The 20,409-nt window shown below is 46.3% G+C and overlaps 1 protein-coding gene across 3 annotated transcripts in view; it reads left to right on the forward strand.

Moving 5' to 3' along the window:
* The window catches only part of LOC134958607 (fibulin-2-like), a 74,850-nt gene extending 57,568 nt beyond the window's left edge, over positions 1-17,282 (forward strand). For 2 of the 3 annotated variants that reach the window (XM_063941314.1, XM_063941315.1), the window contains exons 5-13: positions 2,108-2,294; positions 4,293-4,427; positions 6,361-6,504; positions 6,973-7,101; positions 9,536-9,661; positions 9,978-10,094; positions 10,600-10,728; positions 11,917-12,040; positions 15,014-17,282. In XM_063941314.1, the coding sequence (XP_063797384.1) occupies positions 2,108-2,294; positions 4,293-4,427; positions 6,361-6,504; positions 6,973-7,101; positions 9,536-9,661; positions 9,978-10,094; positions 10,600-10,728; positions 11,917-12,040; positions 15,014-15,374 (1,452 nt within the window). In that variant the 3' untranslated portion in view covers positions 15,375-17,282. The remainder of the gene's footprint in view (positions 1-2,107; positions 2,295-4,292; positions 4,428-6,360; positions 6,505-6,972; positions 7,102-9,535; positions 9,662-9,977; positions 10,095-10,599; positions 10,729-11,916; positions 12,041-15,013) is intronic. The other variant, XM_063941316.1, reaches the window with a different exon arrangement.
* The last annotated feature ends 3,127 nt before the right edge of the window (positions 17,283-20,409 follow it).

Consider the following 20,409-nt stretch of genomic DNA (forward strand, 5'->3'; position numbering starts at 1 on the left):
CAGGCGTACGCATCTCAGTAGCAACCAATCAGAACATTGATTGTACCATGATAAACCAGGTAAGCGTTGTTAATTAGTATTTCTTTGGACTAACATCTATAAATGTAGATGAAAGAGCTGTAAATCATTTTTTGTAACCAACTTCTGTTATCACCGACTTCCACCTGAGCGGAGCCGGGTACAGCTGCTAGTTAGCAGTAGTTATTTATACATCACCAATAACATCAGACAATACAGCGCTCTCTAGAAAATACTGAATCCTTCACACCAGTCCCTACCCTATTGGAGCTTACAGACACATGCAAATCCATGTAAATGTGGAGAGAACATACAAACTCCACCGAGATAGGTCCCCCATCAGACTTGAATCTATAGCCAGAGCTTTGTGGGTAGTATAGCAACATTTTGAATGGTCCCCAACCTCCTTCTAGACCAGGCATTCCCAACCACGGTCCTCAAGGCACACCAACAGGGCAGGTTTTAGTGATATCCAGGCTGCAGCACAGATGGTTAAATCAAAATAACTGAGCTACTAATTAAGTCACCTGTGCTGAAGCCTGGATATCACTAAAACCTGCCCTGTTAGAGTGCCTTGAGGACCGTGGTTGGGAATGCCTGTTCTAGAGAGACACCTCTCTCCACAGCAGCTGTTCATGTTATGCCCCATAGAAGTGCCCTAGTTCACATTATACCCCAGTTTATATTATGCCATATTATGGTGCCCCAATTTAACAACATGACACATTGTACTGCTGCCAGTACACATGCCACACAGTGCCTCCAGTTCACATTATGCCACACAGTGCCCACAGATCACATAATGCCACGCAGTGCCCCCAGTTCACATGATGCCACACAGTGCCCCCAGTTCACATTATGCCACACAGTGCCCACAGATCACATAATGCCACGCAGTGCCCCCAGTTCACATTATGCCACAGAGAGCTTGTATGGCAATTCAGAGAACCTAGTAAACAACTGTATGACCTGGGTGGTTATAGACCCCAGAGGTAAAACCCCCCCACCCCCACCCCCCAAGCCTCTAGGCCCAATTGCAATGGCACTCCCTGCACCCACTTTGCAAGGGCACTCCCTGCACCCGCTATAGCTATGCTTATGGTCCCCGTACTATAATGTAGCAATTCTAACCATAAATTCTATTGATTGTCAGACAGGGTATATAACAAAGAGTCCTCTCATAGCTCTCCGTGTAATGCCCAGTGTAGATGTATTACAGTGTTCCTTCCCCAATTGCAAAGTGCTGTGGGTCTGTTGGTGTCTCACAGCACTGGGGCCATGTGTGGAGTTTGTATGTTCTCCTTACATATTCACAGGTCTTCCCAAGAGCTTAAAATCATACTGGTGGAGAAATTGGCTTCTGAGACAATTATACTGTGTGTGCGCATTCCTGCCAATTGTGTTTTCAGGGCAGGTTTAGTGGACTGAGGGCCGGACATGTCTGCAGGGAAACATAGTGCTCCTTAATATCAGGGTTAGACTGGCCCACAGGGATACAGGGGAAACCACCGGTGGGCCCTACTGCCTGGGGGCCCACCCCCTCCTCTAGGGATCAGGTTCCAGACTGTGCTGTTACTAATCTAGTACATTATCTTGCATGCACTACAGTATTTACTGTATCTATTTATCTAGGGGGCCGACACTTGCAAAATGGTTAGGCAAACCAATGTGGTGGCTGTGCACACCCCCTCTAGGGACTGGCCACACCCCTAAACATGGGCCCCTACCACTGTATTCCCTCGGTGGGCCCTACATGCCCCAGTCCGACACTGCTTAATATGATATGGCCATGGCCTGGTGTAGCGTGACCACAACCACGTCCCATCGGCATGCTCTCTGTCCTGATCCCAAATTCCTAAGAAGCTGGGAGGTGTATAAGAGAATTTAGATTGTAAGCTCCTTTGGATGGGGACTAATGAACTATTAAACATGCTATATAAACTGCTGCGTAATATGTAGGTGCTATATAAAGGTTAATAATAATCTCATGGGAGTAATCACTCTTTATAAAATGACGATAAAATGGAACATTTGTCATGTCTGTGTCATCATTGTAGAAAACGTGTGTCCACTTTATGCCCCCATCCAGCTGTGCTGCAACTGCTGCTCTCTAGGCCTGAAGATTAGGAATGAGGGTCACTCCTGTGAGTCCAACCTAAACCTGGGCTACCCCTGTAACCATATGATAATCCTGTGCTGCAACGGAGAAGAGCAACTTCTCCCGCCCGAAGTTAAAGTCTTGTCTAAGACAGAAGCGACTCCAAAGCCTGATAAAGGTATGTACTAACATTTGTCTGATTCACAGGCCTAGAAAGCTCGTCTCATCCCTGTGCACAGGGTTGGACTGGCCCACAGGGGTACCAGGGAAACCACCGGTAGGCCCCATTGCCTGAGGGCCCACTCCTTCCTCTAGGGATCAGGTTCCAGACTGTGCACTTGTATTATACATGGTAGATATGTTGCATTACACTGCACAAGACTATTGTGTATTTCAAGCCTATGTGGAGGCTGGTCACACCCCCTTTGTAGGCTGACCACACCCCTAAGTATGGGCCCCTATAATTGCATTTCCCCGGTGGGCCCTTCATGTCCCAGTCCGACACTGCCTGTGCGGGTCTATCGCCACGCACCCACACTCTAGAGAGGGATTCCCGGGTTATCATGAGATCATTTTTGGCCAAAAGCAAAAACATTTGAGCTTTCACAAATCAAAAAGTTGACTTTCAGAAGCTTTCTGCCCATTTTTTTTAAAAATGTACCCGCTTGTTACCCCTGGAAACCGCACTCTCTTTTTGCAGACTGAACTGTTAATGACATTTAAAAAAAAAATGAATTTAAGAATTTGGGTTTTGCTGTAAAAACTTGTCCCCAAAGGTTTTTGGAAGCTGGTGGATGAATAATTTAAGCGTGAACATGTTGGATCCAATATAAATGAATACATTATAATATGTAGTGAGTGAGAATAAAGGAATAACTTAATTAAATCGTAACTTAGTTTATAGAAAGCTGCATTATTTATGAATATATTGAACAATGGGGGGTCATTCCGAGTTGTTCGCTCGCAAAGCGATTTTAGCAGAGTTGCTCACGCTAAGCCGCCGCCTACTGGGAGTGAATCTTAGCATCTTAAAATTGCGAACAATGTATTCGCAATATTGCGATTACACACCTCGTAGCAGTTTCTGAGTAGCTTCAGACTTACTCGGCATCTGCGATCAGTTCAGTGCTTGTCGTTCCTGGTTTGACGTCACAAACACTCCCAGCGTTCGCCCAGACACTCCTCCGTTTCTTCGGCCACTCCTGCGTTTTTTCCGGAAACGGTAGCGTTTTTTCCCACACGCCCATAAAACAGCCTGTTTCCGCCCAGTAACACCCATTTTCTGTCAATCACATTACGATCGCCAGACCGATGAAAAAGCCGTGAGTAAAATTCCTAAGTGCATAGCAAATTTACTTGGCGCAGTCGCAGTGCGAACATTGCGCATGCGCACTAAGCGGAAAATCGCTGCGATGCGAAAAAAATTACCGAGCGAACAACTCGGAATGACCACCAATATATAGTAGAATAGTGAAAAAAAGTTAAATGGGATATAATAAATGAAACCGTGTGAAACTAGAATATATAGTAAATAATATACAATGTATTATTATATACAATATCATAATGAGAATTGGTTCGTTATATAACATTACTAGTACATGCAATGTGAAAGACCATTAATGTGAAAAATGAGAAATGAATTGACTGTTGCTCTAACTTGTTCCGTGGTTTGAATTAAAGAGTATAAGGATCATATTAAATGCGAACATAATGTATTATTTAAAGTGTATACGGAAAAGAACAATAGCTGAGACAAATGATTTAGCATATTAATGAACAGTAATTACGGGCTAACGCAGTTCGCCACAAGCACATGTCATGTTGCATTTCACTTTTGCTGATTCTGCATTTTACTAAAAATCCCAAAAGGAAACAGGATGCACTTAGTAGAGAACTATACTTAGTAACAGTGGCAGAAAGTCTATATAACTCCGTCACCTCCAGGTGATCCAGATGAGCGCCATGGACATATAAGCAGCATCTATATTATTATGGTGATGAGGTCATGTTCCATGTTATAGTCCCCGGGTAATGTGCAGAGTGTACTGGACAGAAGCCGCACAGCTTACACCCCTGGTATACAGAACATGGGCTATAAATCTCTAATGACTGTACAGATACTTAGTGTCCTGTCTCTCTCCTCTTTCCTCTGTGCATTGTGTGTGATCTGCAGATGTCGATGAATGTGCCCTAAACACACACACCTGTGTACCTGGAGAACGCTGCATTAACACTGCGCAGTCATTCGTGTGTATCCCGGAGGTCATATGTGAGACCGGCTTTCTGTTAGAGGACGGAGTTTGTCAAGGTATCTATCTATCTATCTATCTATCTATCTATCTATCTATCTCATATCTATCTATCTATATATCTATATATCTATCTATCTCATATCTATCTATCTATCTATCTATCTCATATCTATCTATCTCATATCTATTTATCTTCTCATATCTATCTATCTATCTCATATCTATTTATCTATCTATCTCATATCTATCTGTCTATCTATCTATCTATCTGTCTCATATCTATCTATCTATCTATCTATCTATCTATCTATCAATCTCATATCTATCTATCTATCTATCTATCTATCTATCTATCTATCTATCTATCATGTATCTATCTATCTATCTATCTATCATGTATGTATCTATCTATCTATCTATCTATCTATCTATCATGTTTCTATCTATCTATCATGTATCTATCTCATATCTACTGTATCTATCTATCATCTATCTATCTATCTATCTATCTATCTATCTATCTATCATGTTTCTATCTATCTCTCTCTCTCTCTATCTATCTATCATGTATCTCTCTATCTATCTATCTATCTATCTTCTCATATCTATCTACGGTATCTATCTATCTATCTACAGTATCTATCTATCTATCTATCTATCTCATATCTATCTACCTATCTATCTGTCCATCTATCTATCATGTATCTATCTAGCTATCATGTATCTATCTATCTATTTATGTATCTATCTATCTATCTATCTCATATGTACTGTATCTATCTATCTATCTATCTATCGATCATCTATCTATCTATCTATCTATCTATCTATCTATCTATCTATCTATCTTCTCATATCTATCTACGTTATCTATCTACAGTATCTATATATCTATCTATCTATCTATTTCTCATGTATCTCTCTCTCTCTCTCTCTATCTTCTCATATCTATCTACGGTATCATATCTATCTATCTATCTATCTATCTATCTATCTATCTATCTGTCTGTCCATCTATTTATCTATCATGTATCTATCTATCTATCTATCTATCTATCTATCATGTATCTCATATCTACTGTATCTATCTATCTATCTATCTGTCTATCTATCTCTCTATCATCTATCTATCTATCTATCATCTATCTATCTATCTATCTATTATGTATGTATCTATCTATCTATCTATCTATCTATCTATCTAATATCTACTCTCTCTCTCTCTCTCTCTCTCTCTCTCTCTCTATATATATATATCTTCTCATATCTATCTTCTCATATCTATGTATCTATCTATCTATCTATCTATCTATCTATCTATCTATCTATCTATCTATCTATCCCAGTGTATCAAAAATGAGGAGTGTATCTCCGGTGTGGTCTGCTGTGATACTGTACCACACTTTTGCTGATAGTAACTATTTATTGTGCTCTATAGCGATAACAGGGTGCGCACTGTGTCTTTATGCAGCGCAGAGAGGTGCAGCCGGAATAATGGGGATTGATACTGTATTTTGTTGAGATTCCACCGGTGAATACGAAAGAATTCCTTGTAAGAAATGTTTGTGTGTGGACGCTGTAACCAATGCTACAGTACAACGGAATATGCTGCACTATATAAGAAACTGATAATAAATTATAATGAAATAATAACCAGACATAGGGAGTAATTCAGAGTTGATTGTAGCAGAAAATTTGTTAGCAGTTGGGCAAAACCATGTGCAGTGCAGGGGGTGGGATGTAACATGTGCAGAGAGAGTTAGATTTGGGAGGGTTATATTGTTTCTGTGCAGGGTAAATACTGGCTGCTTTATATTTACACTGCAATTTAGATTTCAGTTTGAACACACCCCACCCAAATCTAACTCTCTCTGCACATGTACATCTGCCCCACCTGCAGTGCACATGGTTTTGCCCAACTGCTAAACAAATTTCCTGCTGCAATCAGGTCTGAATTACCCCCATAGTGCATATTGTTTCTTTCCTCAGATATAAATGAATGTGCCTCGGTTCCGGCCCCCTGCAAGCAGGGCTTCACCTGCGTAAACACCCTGGGGTCCTACGTCTGCCAGAGAAAACACTTGAATTGTAACAAAGGATATAAAGCAAACGACAACGGGACAATGTGCATTGGTGAGCGAGTTATTACAGTACACAAGATTCTGAAAAACATCATCGTTTGCTGCTTAATGTAGGATTGGTCCAAGCGGATGTTTGTCTCCCGTATCTGCTATAAATCACAGACCTCACGACCTGATGTTTGTCTCCCGCATCTGCTATAAATCACAGGCCTCTCGACCTGATGTTTGTCTCCCGCATCTGCTATAAATCACAGACCACACGACCTGATGTTTGTCTCCCGCATCTGCTATAAATCACAGACCTCTCGACCTGCTGCCCTTGTGCACACCTTTTAAATAGGACAAGTGAAGTTGCCAACCAATCAGCTTCTAGCTATCATTCATCTGATTGGTTGCTATGGGCAATTTCTCCACCTCCTACACCCCGCCCCCCCCCCCCCAAACACACACACACTTATGTCAATCAATTCCTGCACCTATGTAACAGTTGGTTTCAGTGTTGCGATCCTCCTCATTGCAGATATCGATGAATGCAGCAACACGGCGCATAACTGCTCTGCGGAACAATCCTGTTATAATCTCCCGGGGACCTACCGCTGTGACTGTAAGGCCGGGTATCGTTACGACACGTTCAGGAGGAAATGCATGGGTAAGTACAGTTCCATTGCTGCTCCATCTTCCCTAATATTCATCATCGCTAACTCCCTGCTGGTCACCTCCGATTTATACTCACATTTTATCGTCTACGTTTCTGCCTTTTACAAAGCTATGTTACGCTATACACCATTCTGTACCAGTATACACCAGTATATTATTTATTTCAGACAATCATTACTCTATTAAAACTGCAGCGCAGAAACATAAATACGCTCAAAAAGTGTTATCCATAAGACTACCCCTATAATACTGCAGCTTGGAGAGCTGTCTGGGACAGTGCGATATAGTAATGTATAAAGGGGGTCATTCTGACCCGATCGCTCACTGCAGTTTCTCGCCTGTGGCGCATGGCAGCCGTCGTTGCCTAGCGATCGCCTCTGAGGCAGAGGCGGTCGCTGGACGGGAGGGGGCTTGATGGCGGCGAGTAGCTCCCGGCCAGCACGCTAAAGCTGCGCTGGTCGGGAGCTACTCTTGAAGTGTAAAGGCATCGCCGCTGTGTGATGCTTTTGCACTTCTGCGGGGGGGGGGGGGGGGGGGCGGCACTGACATGCGGTGCGGACTAGCCCTGTGCTGGGCGTCCCCCCGCATATCAGTGTGAATGATCGTAGCTGTGCTAAATTTAGCACAGCTACGATCAGCTTGGAATGACCCCCCAAATATACACACCCGTGAGACAAAACTATGGGGGTGATTCAGATCTGATCATCACTTACTCTGACATGCGGGGGGGGACGCCCAGAACAGGGCTAGGCCGCCCCGCATGTCAGGTCCTGCCCCCCCCCCCCCCTTCCCGCATGGGTGCAAAAGCAACGCATGGTGACGATGCAATTGCATCTGGCGAGTAGCTTCCTGCCTTCCATCCCAGGTCGCAGCGGCTGCGTGTGATGTCATGCCTGCGTTGTCCGGACTGCGCCCCACCAATGGCGTTCTAACGCCGTTGGCACGCCCCCCTCCTGCCCTGCGACCGCCTCTGCTTGTCAATCAAGCAGAGGCGATCGCAGCCCTGAGATGTTTTTGCATCACACTGGGCTTCACGGGGTGTGCACGCGACTCCCCAAAGGGCATCAGACTGCGATCGCTGAATGACCCCCCATGTCCCCTCCCCTATGAAGCAAATAACGTCAACTATCTCATGTCAAGGTTATGGATACTGCATATGTCAAATTAGGTACTTATAGTTGTCGTGTTGACAATATGGGTAGGTGTAAAGATCTGAGTGACTTTGGTAAGGGCGCAATCGTTATGGCATGTCGCCTTTATGTGATGGCAAGGCTTATGGGGTGTTCAGGGTCAGTTATGGTGAGTATCTACCAAGAGTGGTCCATGGAGGGAAAACACAACCGGTCGGAGAGCCAGTCCCCTTTTGCAGCAGATGAACTTACGGCCGCCCTATGTTTAAATAAAGGCACTGTTCCCCTAATTGACCTGAGGTTTCCTATTTACTCCCTCAGTTATATATTATCAGGATAGTTATAAGGAGATATTCAGTTTCCCTTTTTGTCACTTTTACGTGGTATCTGCGCTTTATTGGCCGCAGCCTATTACGTGAGCCAGGATGGAGCATCCGCGTGTTACTTGCAGCTACACTAGAGCGATAATGCCCGATTTCAGCCCAATTCCAGCATTCGGGACGATATATTGGGTGAAATCGGGCATTTTGGCTGTGTATCCGATCCGATGCGCGATCCCGTGAGCGTCGGATCGAGATCGTTAGCGCTGCACTCCTGATATGCCGGCTCCCGCAGGCACGGCTGGGATCGCATACGATATATTGCATGCAAAATGTACCAAATAGTTTGGAATCGTATGGAACCAGTCCCGGGAATCTCCCGGGAGAGTTCAAGGGAAATCGCCTCCGACTTCAGCCTCAGACATAGCGTTCTAGTGTATGGGGCCCTTAAGTCCAGATCACCGTCACCTGGGGTGGAGGAAAGATCTGGATGGTTGGGGCCGAACCTCAAATCAGATTTCACATTTGGATGGTTTCATTTACTTATTAACATTTACTGATATAGCGCCAGCATAGTCTGTCACGCTGTCATGTGTTGCAGTATTGCAGACTGCTCACATTCCCTAAGGAACACAGGCAGAAACAATGTATCAGACACGGGATTGTATATTAGGGATCAGTACGAAATCCCGCCGGACGGGATCCCGGCGGTCGGAATACCGACACCGGAATCCCGACCGGCACAATCCCGACAGGGGGGTGAGCGCAACGCACCCACAGAGGGAGAATATGTCGGGATTGTGCCGGTTGGGATTCCGGTGTCGGTATTCTTTCCGACCGGCGGGATCTTGACTGCATCCCGTATATTATCCTGTCTCTGCGCTTGTTATTCAGTTGTGTTATAGGCGTAGTTATCGCGGGGTAACCGCGCCTGTTATTACTCATATTACATGTTCGCGGCTTGGTGTTATTTCAGACATAAATGAGTGCTGGCTGTATCCGGGACGCTTGTGCCACCACACCTGTGACAATACGGTGGGGTCATACCGGTGCGCGTGCTTTGCTGGGTTTCAGTTAGCGGAGGATGGGAAACGCTGTGAAGGTAATTACTGACGTGGCTACTTACCTGTTCTTAGGGCCAGATGTACTAAGACTCAAAAAGAGATAAAGCGGAGAGTGATAAACTAGCAGCCAACCAGCTCCTGCCATTTTTCAAACCCAATCTGTGACATGACAGTTAGGAGCTGATTGGCTGATACTTTATCTCTCTCCACTGTATCACTTTTTAAGGCTTAGTACATCTGGCCCTGTAAGGAAAGTCTTGGAAGGTTAGGAAAAGCACAGACGTTGTATCAACGTCTTACGTTCCTCTATGTAAATCAGCCGACAGTGACCGCTGACGTGTCTCCTCTCTCCAGACGTGAACGAGTGTGAGCAGAACCCGTGTAACCAGGAGTGCAGCAACATCTACGGGTCCTATCAGTGCTACTGTAAGCCGGGCTACAAGCTGGGCGATGACGGCATCACGTGTGAAGGTAACGGGCGCGTATTTGGCGGGTTCCACCTCGCCGCCCCGCAGTAACTATTCAGTGTGGGTGAAATGACTAGAACGTGTTTAAAAGACCGATAATAAGAAGTGTATTCTGTAACATAGTTATTCCCAGAATTCCGTTCACTGATTCCGAAGTACCCCCAAATATTTAGGGGGGGCATTTATCAAAGCTTGGGGAGAGATAAAACTGTGCGAGATAAAGTACCAGCCAATCAGCTTCTGCCTTTCATGTTACAGGCTGTGTTTGTAAAAAGACAGTTAGGAGCTGATTGGTTGTTATTTTATCTCTCACTATTTTATCTCTCTCCAAGCTTTGATACATACCCCCCTTATCCTGATGATGTGCAAACATGCGCAGCGCTAGTGCACTGTGCGGTGTGACCCTTAGCGAGTGGCACCACTCGGTGCAGATGAATCAGGAACGGTGTTCCAGGGTGCGGAGCCTCTCTACCATGATATATAATATATTTATTCTCATTTGATTGTAGATATTGATGAATGTATTCAGAGCATTGGAAGCATTTGTGTTTTCGCCTGCATTAACACCCCCGGGAGTTACCAGTGTGCCTGCCCGGAACACGGGTACACGATGTCAGCAAACGGCCTCACCTGCAAAGGTACGACGCGACGGAACACAAGGCAGCACAAATACAATGTAACAGACCGGCAGCGAAAAAGCACAAAGGGGGATATGTATCAAACCTTGGACAGAAATAAAGTGGAGAGAGATACAGTACCAATCAGCTCATGTCATATTACAGGCTGTGTTAGCAAAATAACGGGAGCTGATTGGTTAGTACTTTATCTCTCTCCACGGTTTGATACATCTCATCCCAAAGTGTGGCATTTTTCTAGTGCAGTTTACAATGTAATAGCAAACATCTGATTGGCTTCTATGGGCCCTAGGCCTAATAGTATCCAAATGCCAGGAGCCAGGCTGCAGAGGAATGAGGGTAACAGTACGCAGAACTATTTGTGTGACCAATGTCTAAAATCACATCCATCTTTCACATCAGCATAAAACAAACCTGTGCAGCGCCACCTAGTGGCAGACCATGCTTAGTGCAACTCTCCTGTACTGTTCCTGTAAGTTGTGTTATACTGACAGTGAATAGCCGTAATTATATTATTACCTATTTATATTGTATTACATTCCGTAATACAAGGTCTTCATTTTTTACTGTACTGTTTATAGCAGATAGAGATGAACAGAGTTAGAGTTACATGTAACCCTTTCAATAATTAATGTGTACTATGGGGGTCATTCAGACCTGGACACAGCCACGCGTTCGCACGCAGCATCCGCATCCAGGGGGTCTGCACATGCGCACCGCCGCAGTGCGCATGCTTGACCCTACACCTTGTGGCCACATCCTGGAATAACTCCCTATATCCCGTACACGGCCACATGCAGTAATGTCTTATCAGACGAAACCTGTGCTGCATCCAATTGTCAGACTGTCCCAGCAGCAAGCCTTATATATGTCTAATTTACCGGGGTCACCAGCACCGGGAGTTGTAGCTCATACCGGTAGTGATCTAAGATCAGCAAATACTGAGACATATACAGTATATACCATCTGCAGTGCAACCACATACCAATATTTTCTGCCGGAACAATTTAGCAGATTGATTAATGCGCCCATTTTCCGCTCAGTCCTTACTGCCAGATATACGCGCAGTTCCTCAATTCTGCCTCCCTACATAGCGCAAGTGAGTGAACTCTAAATAAGCCCCACAGTGACTGTGATTTCCATGTAGTATACACGCTCACTATTAATGCGTTGTGTTTGTTTCTGGGTAAGACATTGACGAATGTGAAATCGGGACACACAACTGTTCATCGTCGGAGGAGTGCTACAATATCCAGGGAAGCTACAAGTGCCTGGCCTTCGACTGCCCGGAAAATTACAGAAGAGTTTCAAACATGTAAGTTTTACGCACTATAGAACACTGGGGGTCATTCCGAGTTGTTTGCTCGTTATTTTGTTGTCACAACGGAGCGATTAGTCGCTAATGCGCATGCGCAATGTTCGCACTGCGACTGCGCCAAGTAAATTTGCTATGCAGTTAGGAATTTTACTCACGGCATTAAGAGGTTTTTTCTTCGTTCTGGTGATCGTAATGTGATAGACAGGAAGTGGGTGTTTCTGGGCGGAAACAGGCCGTTTTATGGGAGTGTGTGAAAAAACGCTACAGTTTCTGGGAAAAACGCGGGAGTGGCTGGAGAAACGGAGGAGTGTCTGGGCGAACGCTGGGTGTGTTTGTGACGTCAAACCAGGAACGACAAGCACTGAACTGATCGCACTGGAAGAGTAAGTCTCGAGCTACTCAGAAACTGCACAGAGAAGTCTTTTCGCAATTTTGCTAATCTTTCGTTCGCAATTTTGATAAGCTAAGATTCACTCCCTGTAGGCGGCGGCTTAGCGTGTGCAAATCTGCTAAAAGCAGCTTGCGAGCGAACAACTCGGAATGACCCCCAATATGTTTTTATGTCTGTACATATCCCAACCATCCTCTTATTCCCTCCCCGTGCGGCTCCAGTATTAGCACCAGGGCAGTCCCAATATTCATCACTGGAACCTAGATGCACCTGGGTTAACCTAAGTAGCGGCAATACCTGCTCCGAGAGGAGTACCGTCTTCTTCCACTTTGTATACAGACTCCGTCACACAGATGTACAAAAGTCACACATAAAGTCGATCAAAGTAATCTAGCAAAATAGTTTTGTTGCTCCCAGTTATTTCTGCAAATTAGATGCACACTATGAGCGGGAGAGACGCTCGGCGCGGCCGAAGCAGCGGGACCTGTCGCACCATGAGGGGTAATTCAGACCTGATTGTAGCAGCAAATTTGTAAGCAGTTGGGCAAAACCATGGGCCTAATTCAGACCTGGTCGCACGTAGGCTGTATTTTGTACTGCTGTGACCAGGTAATCGCCGCCTACAGGGGGAGGGGTTAAGTGCATCGCAGGGGTGCTAACGGCTGTGCAGAGAGCTGCACAAACAAAAGCTTGTGCAGTTTCTGCACAGCCCAGGACTTACTCAGCCTCTGCGGCAATCCAGCCCGCTGGTGACATCAGGAATCCTCCTCCGGAACGGGTGGAAACGCCTGCGTTTTTCTCAACACTCCCAGGAAACAGTGAGTTGCCACCCAGGAACGCCTTCTGCCTGTCAATCTTTACGCAATCGCCCCTGCGATCGCTTTTGTCGTAGAAACCATCGCTGTCCGGCGACCCCCGTCGCCGGAAAGCGACGCACCTGCGCATTGCGACCCTTGCGCATGCGCAGTACAGACCCAGCTGCAAAAAAATGCAGCGTGCGATCGGGTCTGAATGACCCCCATGTGCACTGCAGGTGGGGCAGATGTAACATGTGCAGAGAGAGTTAGATTTGGGTGGGGTGTGTTTAAACTGAAATCTAAATTGCAGTGTAAAAATAAAGCAGCCAGTATTTACCCTGCACAGAAACAATATAACCCACCCAAATCTAACTCTCTGCACATGTTACATCTGCTCCCCCTGCAGTGCACATGGTTTTGCCGGGTGGTCTTCAGTATGCCGGCTGTCGGGATCCCGGCGCACAGTATACCGGCGCCGGAATCCCGACAGCCGGCATACCGACACTTATTCTCCCTCGTGGGCGTCCACGACCCCCCTGGAAGGAGAATAAAATATGCGCGCCACTGTGCCCGCAGCATGGGGAGCGCAGCGAGCCCGCAAGGGGCTCATTTGCGCTCGCCACACTGTCGGTATGCCGGCGGTCGGGCTCCCGGCACCGGTATGCTGGTCGCCGGGAGCCCGACCGCCGGCACACCATACTACACCCGGTTTTGCCCAACTGCTAACAAATTTGCTGATGCGATCAACTCTGAATTAGGCACTATGAGGGGTTAGGTGGCGTGACTTGAGCAATAGTGTATGAGGACACTTCTGTATATCAAATGTTTTTTCTGGTTCTTTGTGTCACACTTATCCTCAAATAAGAATTATAATTATTATTATTATAATAGACTATCCCCAAAAGCTATAATGTGGTCATTGTGTAAAAGGAGGGGGCACTATTGTGTGTGTAACATGAATAAGGGACACTACTATGTGGTGTAATGTGAATATGGCTGTGCCACTGTGCAGCGTAATGCGAATTAGGGATACTATTGCATGACCATACCCCTTTCTTTTTGAGACCACGCCCCTTTTTTTGCAGCACGCGCCAGCAGCATGCGCTGTCCCATTATCTACTAGGTGACGGGGGGGGAGGGGGGGAGTTCGGAGTGAGTTCCACCACCTCTCTAGTACCACTTTAAGCAAGCAACAGTCCTAATTTTGTCCTGGACTGCACAGCATTCCATCAGCTGAAGTGGGTGTGGCCTGTTACAAAGAGGTGTGGCCTCTCCCAAAAGATTCGTGGTGTGTGAGGGTCAGGGGCGTGGCATATGTTACCCCATTCTACAGAGCTGGCACATGGGGTTGGTGTGAGTTATGTACAGGGAATGTGTTCAGAATCCCGACACAACTTAGAAGACCGGCGCCGGAACACCGACAGACGACATCCTGAAGGTGAGTATCCAGAAAGTTAGGGTAGGGTGTAAATACCCCATCCGCAGTCGGAATCTTCATTTTCGGAATGCTGGAGTCGTTCATGTGACCACCGTCATCCGGCCGCCATTATTAAATACCAAACCCATATACAGTACCTGCAGTATGGTATTAGATAAGATATATACAGGGCAATAGTAAGAATAGACTTTGCATCTATAACCGTTACCATGATGACAGAAAGCCTCAGAACACTAATAATGGCGTATGGGAATAACATTGCGCTCAGTGTAAGAATAAGCCCTGAAATAGTCCCGTAGGAAATGCCGACGCACTGATCTTATGTATCTATTTCCATTGCACAGGAAATGTGAGCGGAACACCTGCTCCAATTACCTGGACTGTCAGAACACGCCTACGCGAATCTCCTACCACCGGCTCACTTTCCCGACCGGCGTGGTGGTGCCGGCACAGATATTCCGGATCGCCCCATCTCCGGCGTATGCCGGGGATAATATCATCATGGACATCAAGAAGGGAAATGAGGAAAATTATTTCAGCGCCAGGAAATTCAACCCCTACACCGGGATCCTCTACCTGCAGAGGCCCGTGCGGAAGCCCAAAGATTTCCTGCTGGACGTGGAGATGAAACTGTTCCGTCAGGGAATGGTGACAAGTTTCCTCTCCAGAATCTACATATTTATCACTGCGGCGCCCATGTCTTAATATTTACATTGTGCTACTTAACGTATAATAAGGGGGCAGGCGGTGAATACAGGGACGCACATTTATGTACGTTATATACTAAGTATAGGTTATGTAACATCTCGCTATCTGTGTACAATATATACTAAGAATACAGGTCATATAACATCTCAGTATCTGTGTATATACAGGTTAGTCATGAGAGTAGGCGGGGGCGGTGGGGGGTGGGACGGATTCAGGTCTGAAAAACACATGGACCAAAAAATGTCTTACTCAGGTGCTAGTTTATGTTCAGGTCACATGACCGACAGCGGCCTCCCAACATCGGAGGAGGTAAGTATTGTCCAGGCGCTGTTCTCCTGAGTGGTGTCGTGTCAGGATTCTGGTGTCGGTCACATGACCGCCGGGATGCCGAACACATTCCAATTTACACTACAAAAAAAACAGCAAACAAATTCCCCCAGCACACTGCAAATAATCTAGTCTACATTAACCACTCCCTCTCATGCACCTTTGATGGAACTATAAATTGATCTGAGCAACTTCCATTCTATGTATCTTTGTCCTGTGGTGCATGGATGGGGTTAATAGTCGGAGAGTCTACTGATCCCTGTAGCGCCATGTTGGGGGTTCTTGGGGGGCCTCCAGGTGAGTTGGCTTTCAATTTAGAAAAATATAAATATACAGTATGACCCAAAGTGAGTGCTGTTATCATTTAGTGTAGGACCGCCAGAGCAGAGACGTCTTTCCATGACTGATGGCTTACCGTATGTTTTCAAATGCATGTAACTGAGATCTCTGTATTACTATTATCATGTAGGATGTAAATCTCATTATGTTGGCCTATTTGCAGTGTGCTGGGGGAATTTTTCATCCTATCAATGCTCATTTAGTGTAGAACTGCCAGAGCAGAGATGTCTTATACTCCCCCCCTTTCACACTGCCAATGCAGAATCCCACCTGGGAATTGGAAACGGGTCCTTCCCGGGTGGGATCCAGCATTGACCGCTGCAGGCTTCCCTGACCCAGCAATATGCCGGGCGGGTTGCCATAGCAGTGGGCGGCGGGGGGCGGAGGCGGCGCTGGGAGATGAGATCATCTCTGCGCCACCTCTTCCTGCTGTAGTAAATGGGTCCCGGGACGCGTCGACCCGGGAGCCCGTTTACGCAACCACTGACCCGGTATTCAACCCGGGTATAATACTGCTTTATTCCCGGGTTGAATTGCCAGGTCAGGAGACCCGGGATTTCGGCTATGCCCCTTTCAATATGCCGGGTCGATACAGGGTTATTTGTGCGGTGTGAAAGGGGTATTACCGTGACTGATGGCTTACTGTATGTTTTCAAATGTATGTAACCAAGATCTCTGTATTACTATTATCAAGTAGGATGTAAATCTCATATAGTTGGCCTATTTGCAGTGTGCTGGGGGAATTTTTCATCCTATCAATGCTCTAGGGCCAAGTGACATCACCAAAGTATGAGGTACTCTGCGTGTCAGTGATGCCACTCTCAGGAATATTGGTTCAGCCCAGGAAACACACCATACATAAATAAAGTGAAACTCAGGCTTCTTGTTATTAATTTTATATTTTTATATTAAAGTTAAATACATTTAAAAAAAAAGACCAGATATTACACATTACAAACACGCTTTTTTTTTTACTCACTCCTATGTTTGGACGTATCCCCTCCCATGTTACACTCCCATGTTATTAGGACTTGTCTCGTTTCCTGTGTTAGATCTGAAGGATCAGGTTCAATTTCATTTAGCTGGAGAAACGTTATCTTATAGTAACTCTGCTACTGTACGTGGAATAACAACTGCATGTTACACATCTGTGGTATGATTTATTTATTTTGTTTTAATTTATGTAAATGGCTGTAACATTGTTTAATCCCACAATAAAAATTTCCTAATCAAATGAAATATTGTCATGTATCTGAGAGGCCCTCATTAGTGACCCAGCTCTCTATGGGGGTAATTCAGACCTGAGCGCAGCAGCAAATTTGTAAGCACTTGGTCAAACCATGTGCACTGCAGGGGGGAGGGGGGCAGATGTAACATGTGCAGAGAGAGTTAGATTTGTGCAGATTTTCTGTGCAGGGTAAATACTGGCTGCTTTATATTTGCACTGCAATTAAAATTTCAGTTTGAATACCCCCCACCCAAATCTAACTCTCTCTGCACATGTTACATCTTCCTCCCCCCCCCCCCCCCCACACACACACACACACACACACACATGGGGGGTAATTCAGAGATGATCGCAGCATCAAATTTGTTAGCAGCTGGGCAAACCCATGGGGGGGTCATTTTAAACCGTTCGCGCGCTGCTCTTTATCGCAGCCGAGTGAACGGGTTCCCACTGCGCATGCGCCGATGCATACCAGACGGCCGAAGGCAGAGGTGGTCGCTGGGCGTTTCGTGGGCGCGGTCCGGACAACGCAGGCGCGGCCGGACCGTGCGGGGAGTGGCCCGCAGTGACTGCGAGACATCATATGCAGCTGATACGGGCTGGGGAGTGATAAGTAGCTCCCGGCCAGCACGCTAAAGCTGCACTGGTCGGGAGCTATTCTGGAAGTGCAAAGGCATCGCCGCTGTGCGATGCCTTTGCACTTCTGCAGGGGAAGGGGCGGCACTGACATACGGGGCGAATCAGCCCTTTGCTGGGCGTCCCCCCGCATGTCAGTGTGAATGATCGTAGCTGTGCTAAATTTAGCACAGCTACGATCAGCTTGGAATGAGGGCCCATGTGCACTGCAGGGGGGGCAGATGTAAGATGTGCAGAGAGAGTTAGGTTTGGGTGGGGTGTGTTCAAACTGAAATCTAATTTGCAGTGTAAAAATAAAGCAGCCAGTATTTACCCTGCACAGAAACAATATAACCCACCCAAATCTAACTCTCTCTGCACATGTTACATCTGCCTCCCCTGCAGTGCACATGGGGGTTAATTCAGAGTTGATCGCAGCAGCAAATTTGTTAGCAGTTGGGCAAAACCATGGGGGTCATTCCGAGTTGATCGCTAGCTGCTGTTGTTAGCTGCGTAGCGATCAGTGAAAAAAACGGCTAATCTGCGCATGCGTATGCACCGCAATGCACACGCACGTCGTATGGGCACAAAGTCCATTGTGGTTTTGCACTGGTTCTAGCGACGATTCCAATCGCATAGCCGGCCGCAAGGATATTGACAGAAAGTGGGCATTTCTGGGTGTCAACTGACCGTTTTCAGGGAGTGCTTAGAAAAACGCAGGCGTGGCTGGGCGTTCACTGGGCGGGTGTGTGACGTCAAAAGCCGTCCCTCCGTCGTTAGAATCAACGCACACGAAGAGTAACTACAGGGCTGGTCTTGTTTTGCACAAAAAAGATTTTGCAGGCGCTCTGCTGCACAAACGTTCGCACTTCTGCAAAGCGAAAATACACTCCCCAGTGGGCGGCGACTATGCATTTGCACGGCTGCTAAAAACTGCTAGCGAGCAATCAACTCGGAATGACCCCCCATGTGCACTGCAGGTGTGGCAGATGTAACATGTGCAGAGAGAGTTAGATTTGGGTGGGTTATATTGTTTCTGTAAATGGTAAATACTGCCTGCTTTATTTTTACACTTCAATTTAGATTTCAGTTTGAACACACCCCACCCAAATCTAACTCTCTCTGCACATGTTACATCTGCCCCCCTGCAGTGCACATGGGTTTGCCCAACTGCTAACAAATTTGCTGCTGCGATCAACTCTGAATTAGGCCCTATAGCCGCTTCCTGATTCGCAGAGATCTTACCAAAATTTTAAATGTATAGATTTGTTTAGTATTAACATTCCACAGCACTTTACAGTGAATATTTGGCCATTCGCATCTGTCCATGCCCCAGTGCACCTTGCAATCTCTATTCCCTACCACATGTACACTAGCAATAGCCAATTAACTACCAGTACGTTTTTGGAGTGTGGGAGGCAGGGTTGGCTGGAAACCACCTTGGTTTAAACCAAATTGTTGTTTTTATGGTGCAGTGACTACAGGCATGGTGCCATGACTTCTTCAAAAAAGACTATTATAAGGGAATTCCCCCGATATTATTTCACATTCTTGTTGCTTGTGGTCTTCATTTCAGTGAGCTGAACCACTGCAGTAAATTCACACACAACAGAGAAATAGGGAGGGTGCACCGGCTCACAGAGGTACTAAATCTGCCTAGCATCCAGAGCCGTAACTAGACTTTTTGGTGCCCTGTGCCAGAAAGAGAATTGGCCACCCCCTCCACCCCCATTTCTCTAATAGGGACATAAGGCACATGGGTCAGGGGGAAGAGGCATGACAAAATTGACCCCAGAAAAAGCCCATGCTAGGATGCCCCTTAGCACACACATAATAGAGCAGATCCATGCAGTGTGCAGCCACACATCCAAACCCCTGCAGCCACACACCACATAGATCTGCCCAGCTGCAACGCTGATCACCCCTTCACAAAGTATAAGGTAAGCTTCCAGCGTGGAATTCTCTAGCTTTCTATGCAAGGACAGATAGCTCAATGAATAGAGTGTCCGACTGATCCTCATACTAACCCTACGGTAACTCGCATTAATCGCACAAGGTAATCAGGCTCCCGCGCATCACGCAAACACAGTCACTGCGCATCCATCTCACAACGAGCTCCAACACACCGCACAGGTGCAGCACTAAATCCTGACTGAAAACTTCAGGATCATCAGGTGGCGTTGCTGAAGATACCCTGCCAGGCTGCCCGGTAACAGGATCAGAAATCAGTAACTCCTGCTGTGCACAGGGGTGAGCAGTGACAGGATTACACTCTCCCTGCGCATAACACAGGGACGTGGCTCCTCCCCTGGTGACGTCAGAGGTCCCTTCCCCAACTTGTTTTTAGACCTAACTATAACACAGGTAACAGGTGGTACAGGTCGCTGCAGCACGCAGCCCCGCCCCTCAGTGTTACAATGTAGTAATACACAGCCCCGCCCCCTCCAACCTCTCAGCGTCACACAGTAGCAGAAGGCAGCCCCGCCCCTCTGAGTAGCAATGTATCCCCGCCCCCTCTCTCAG

The sequence above is a fragment of the Pseudophryne corroboree genome, chromosome 9 (assembly GCF_028390025.1).
Source record: "Pseudophryne corroboree isolate aPseCor3 chromosome 9, aPseCor3.hap2, whole genome shotgun sequence".
Taxonomy (NCBI): Eukaryota; Metazoa; Chordata; class Amphibia; order Anura; family Myobatrachidae; genus Pseudophryne; species Pseudophryne corroboree.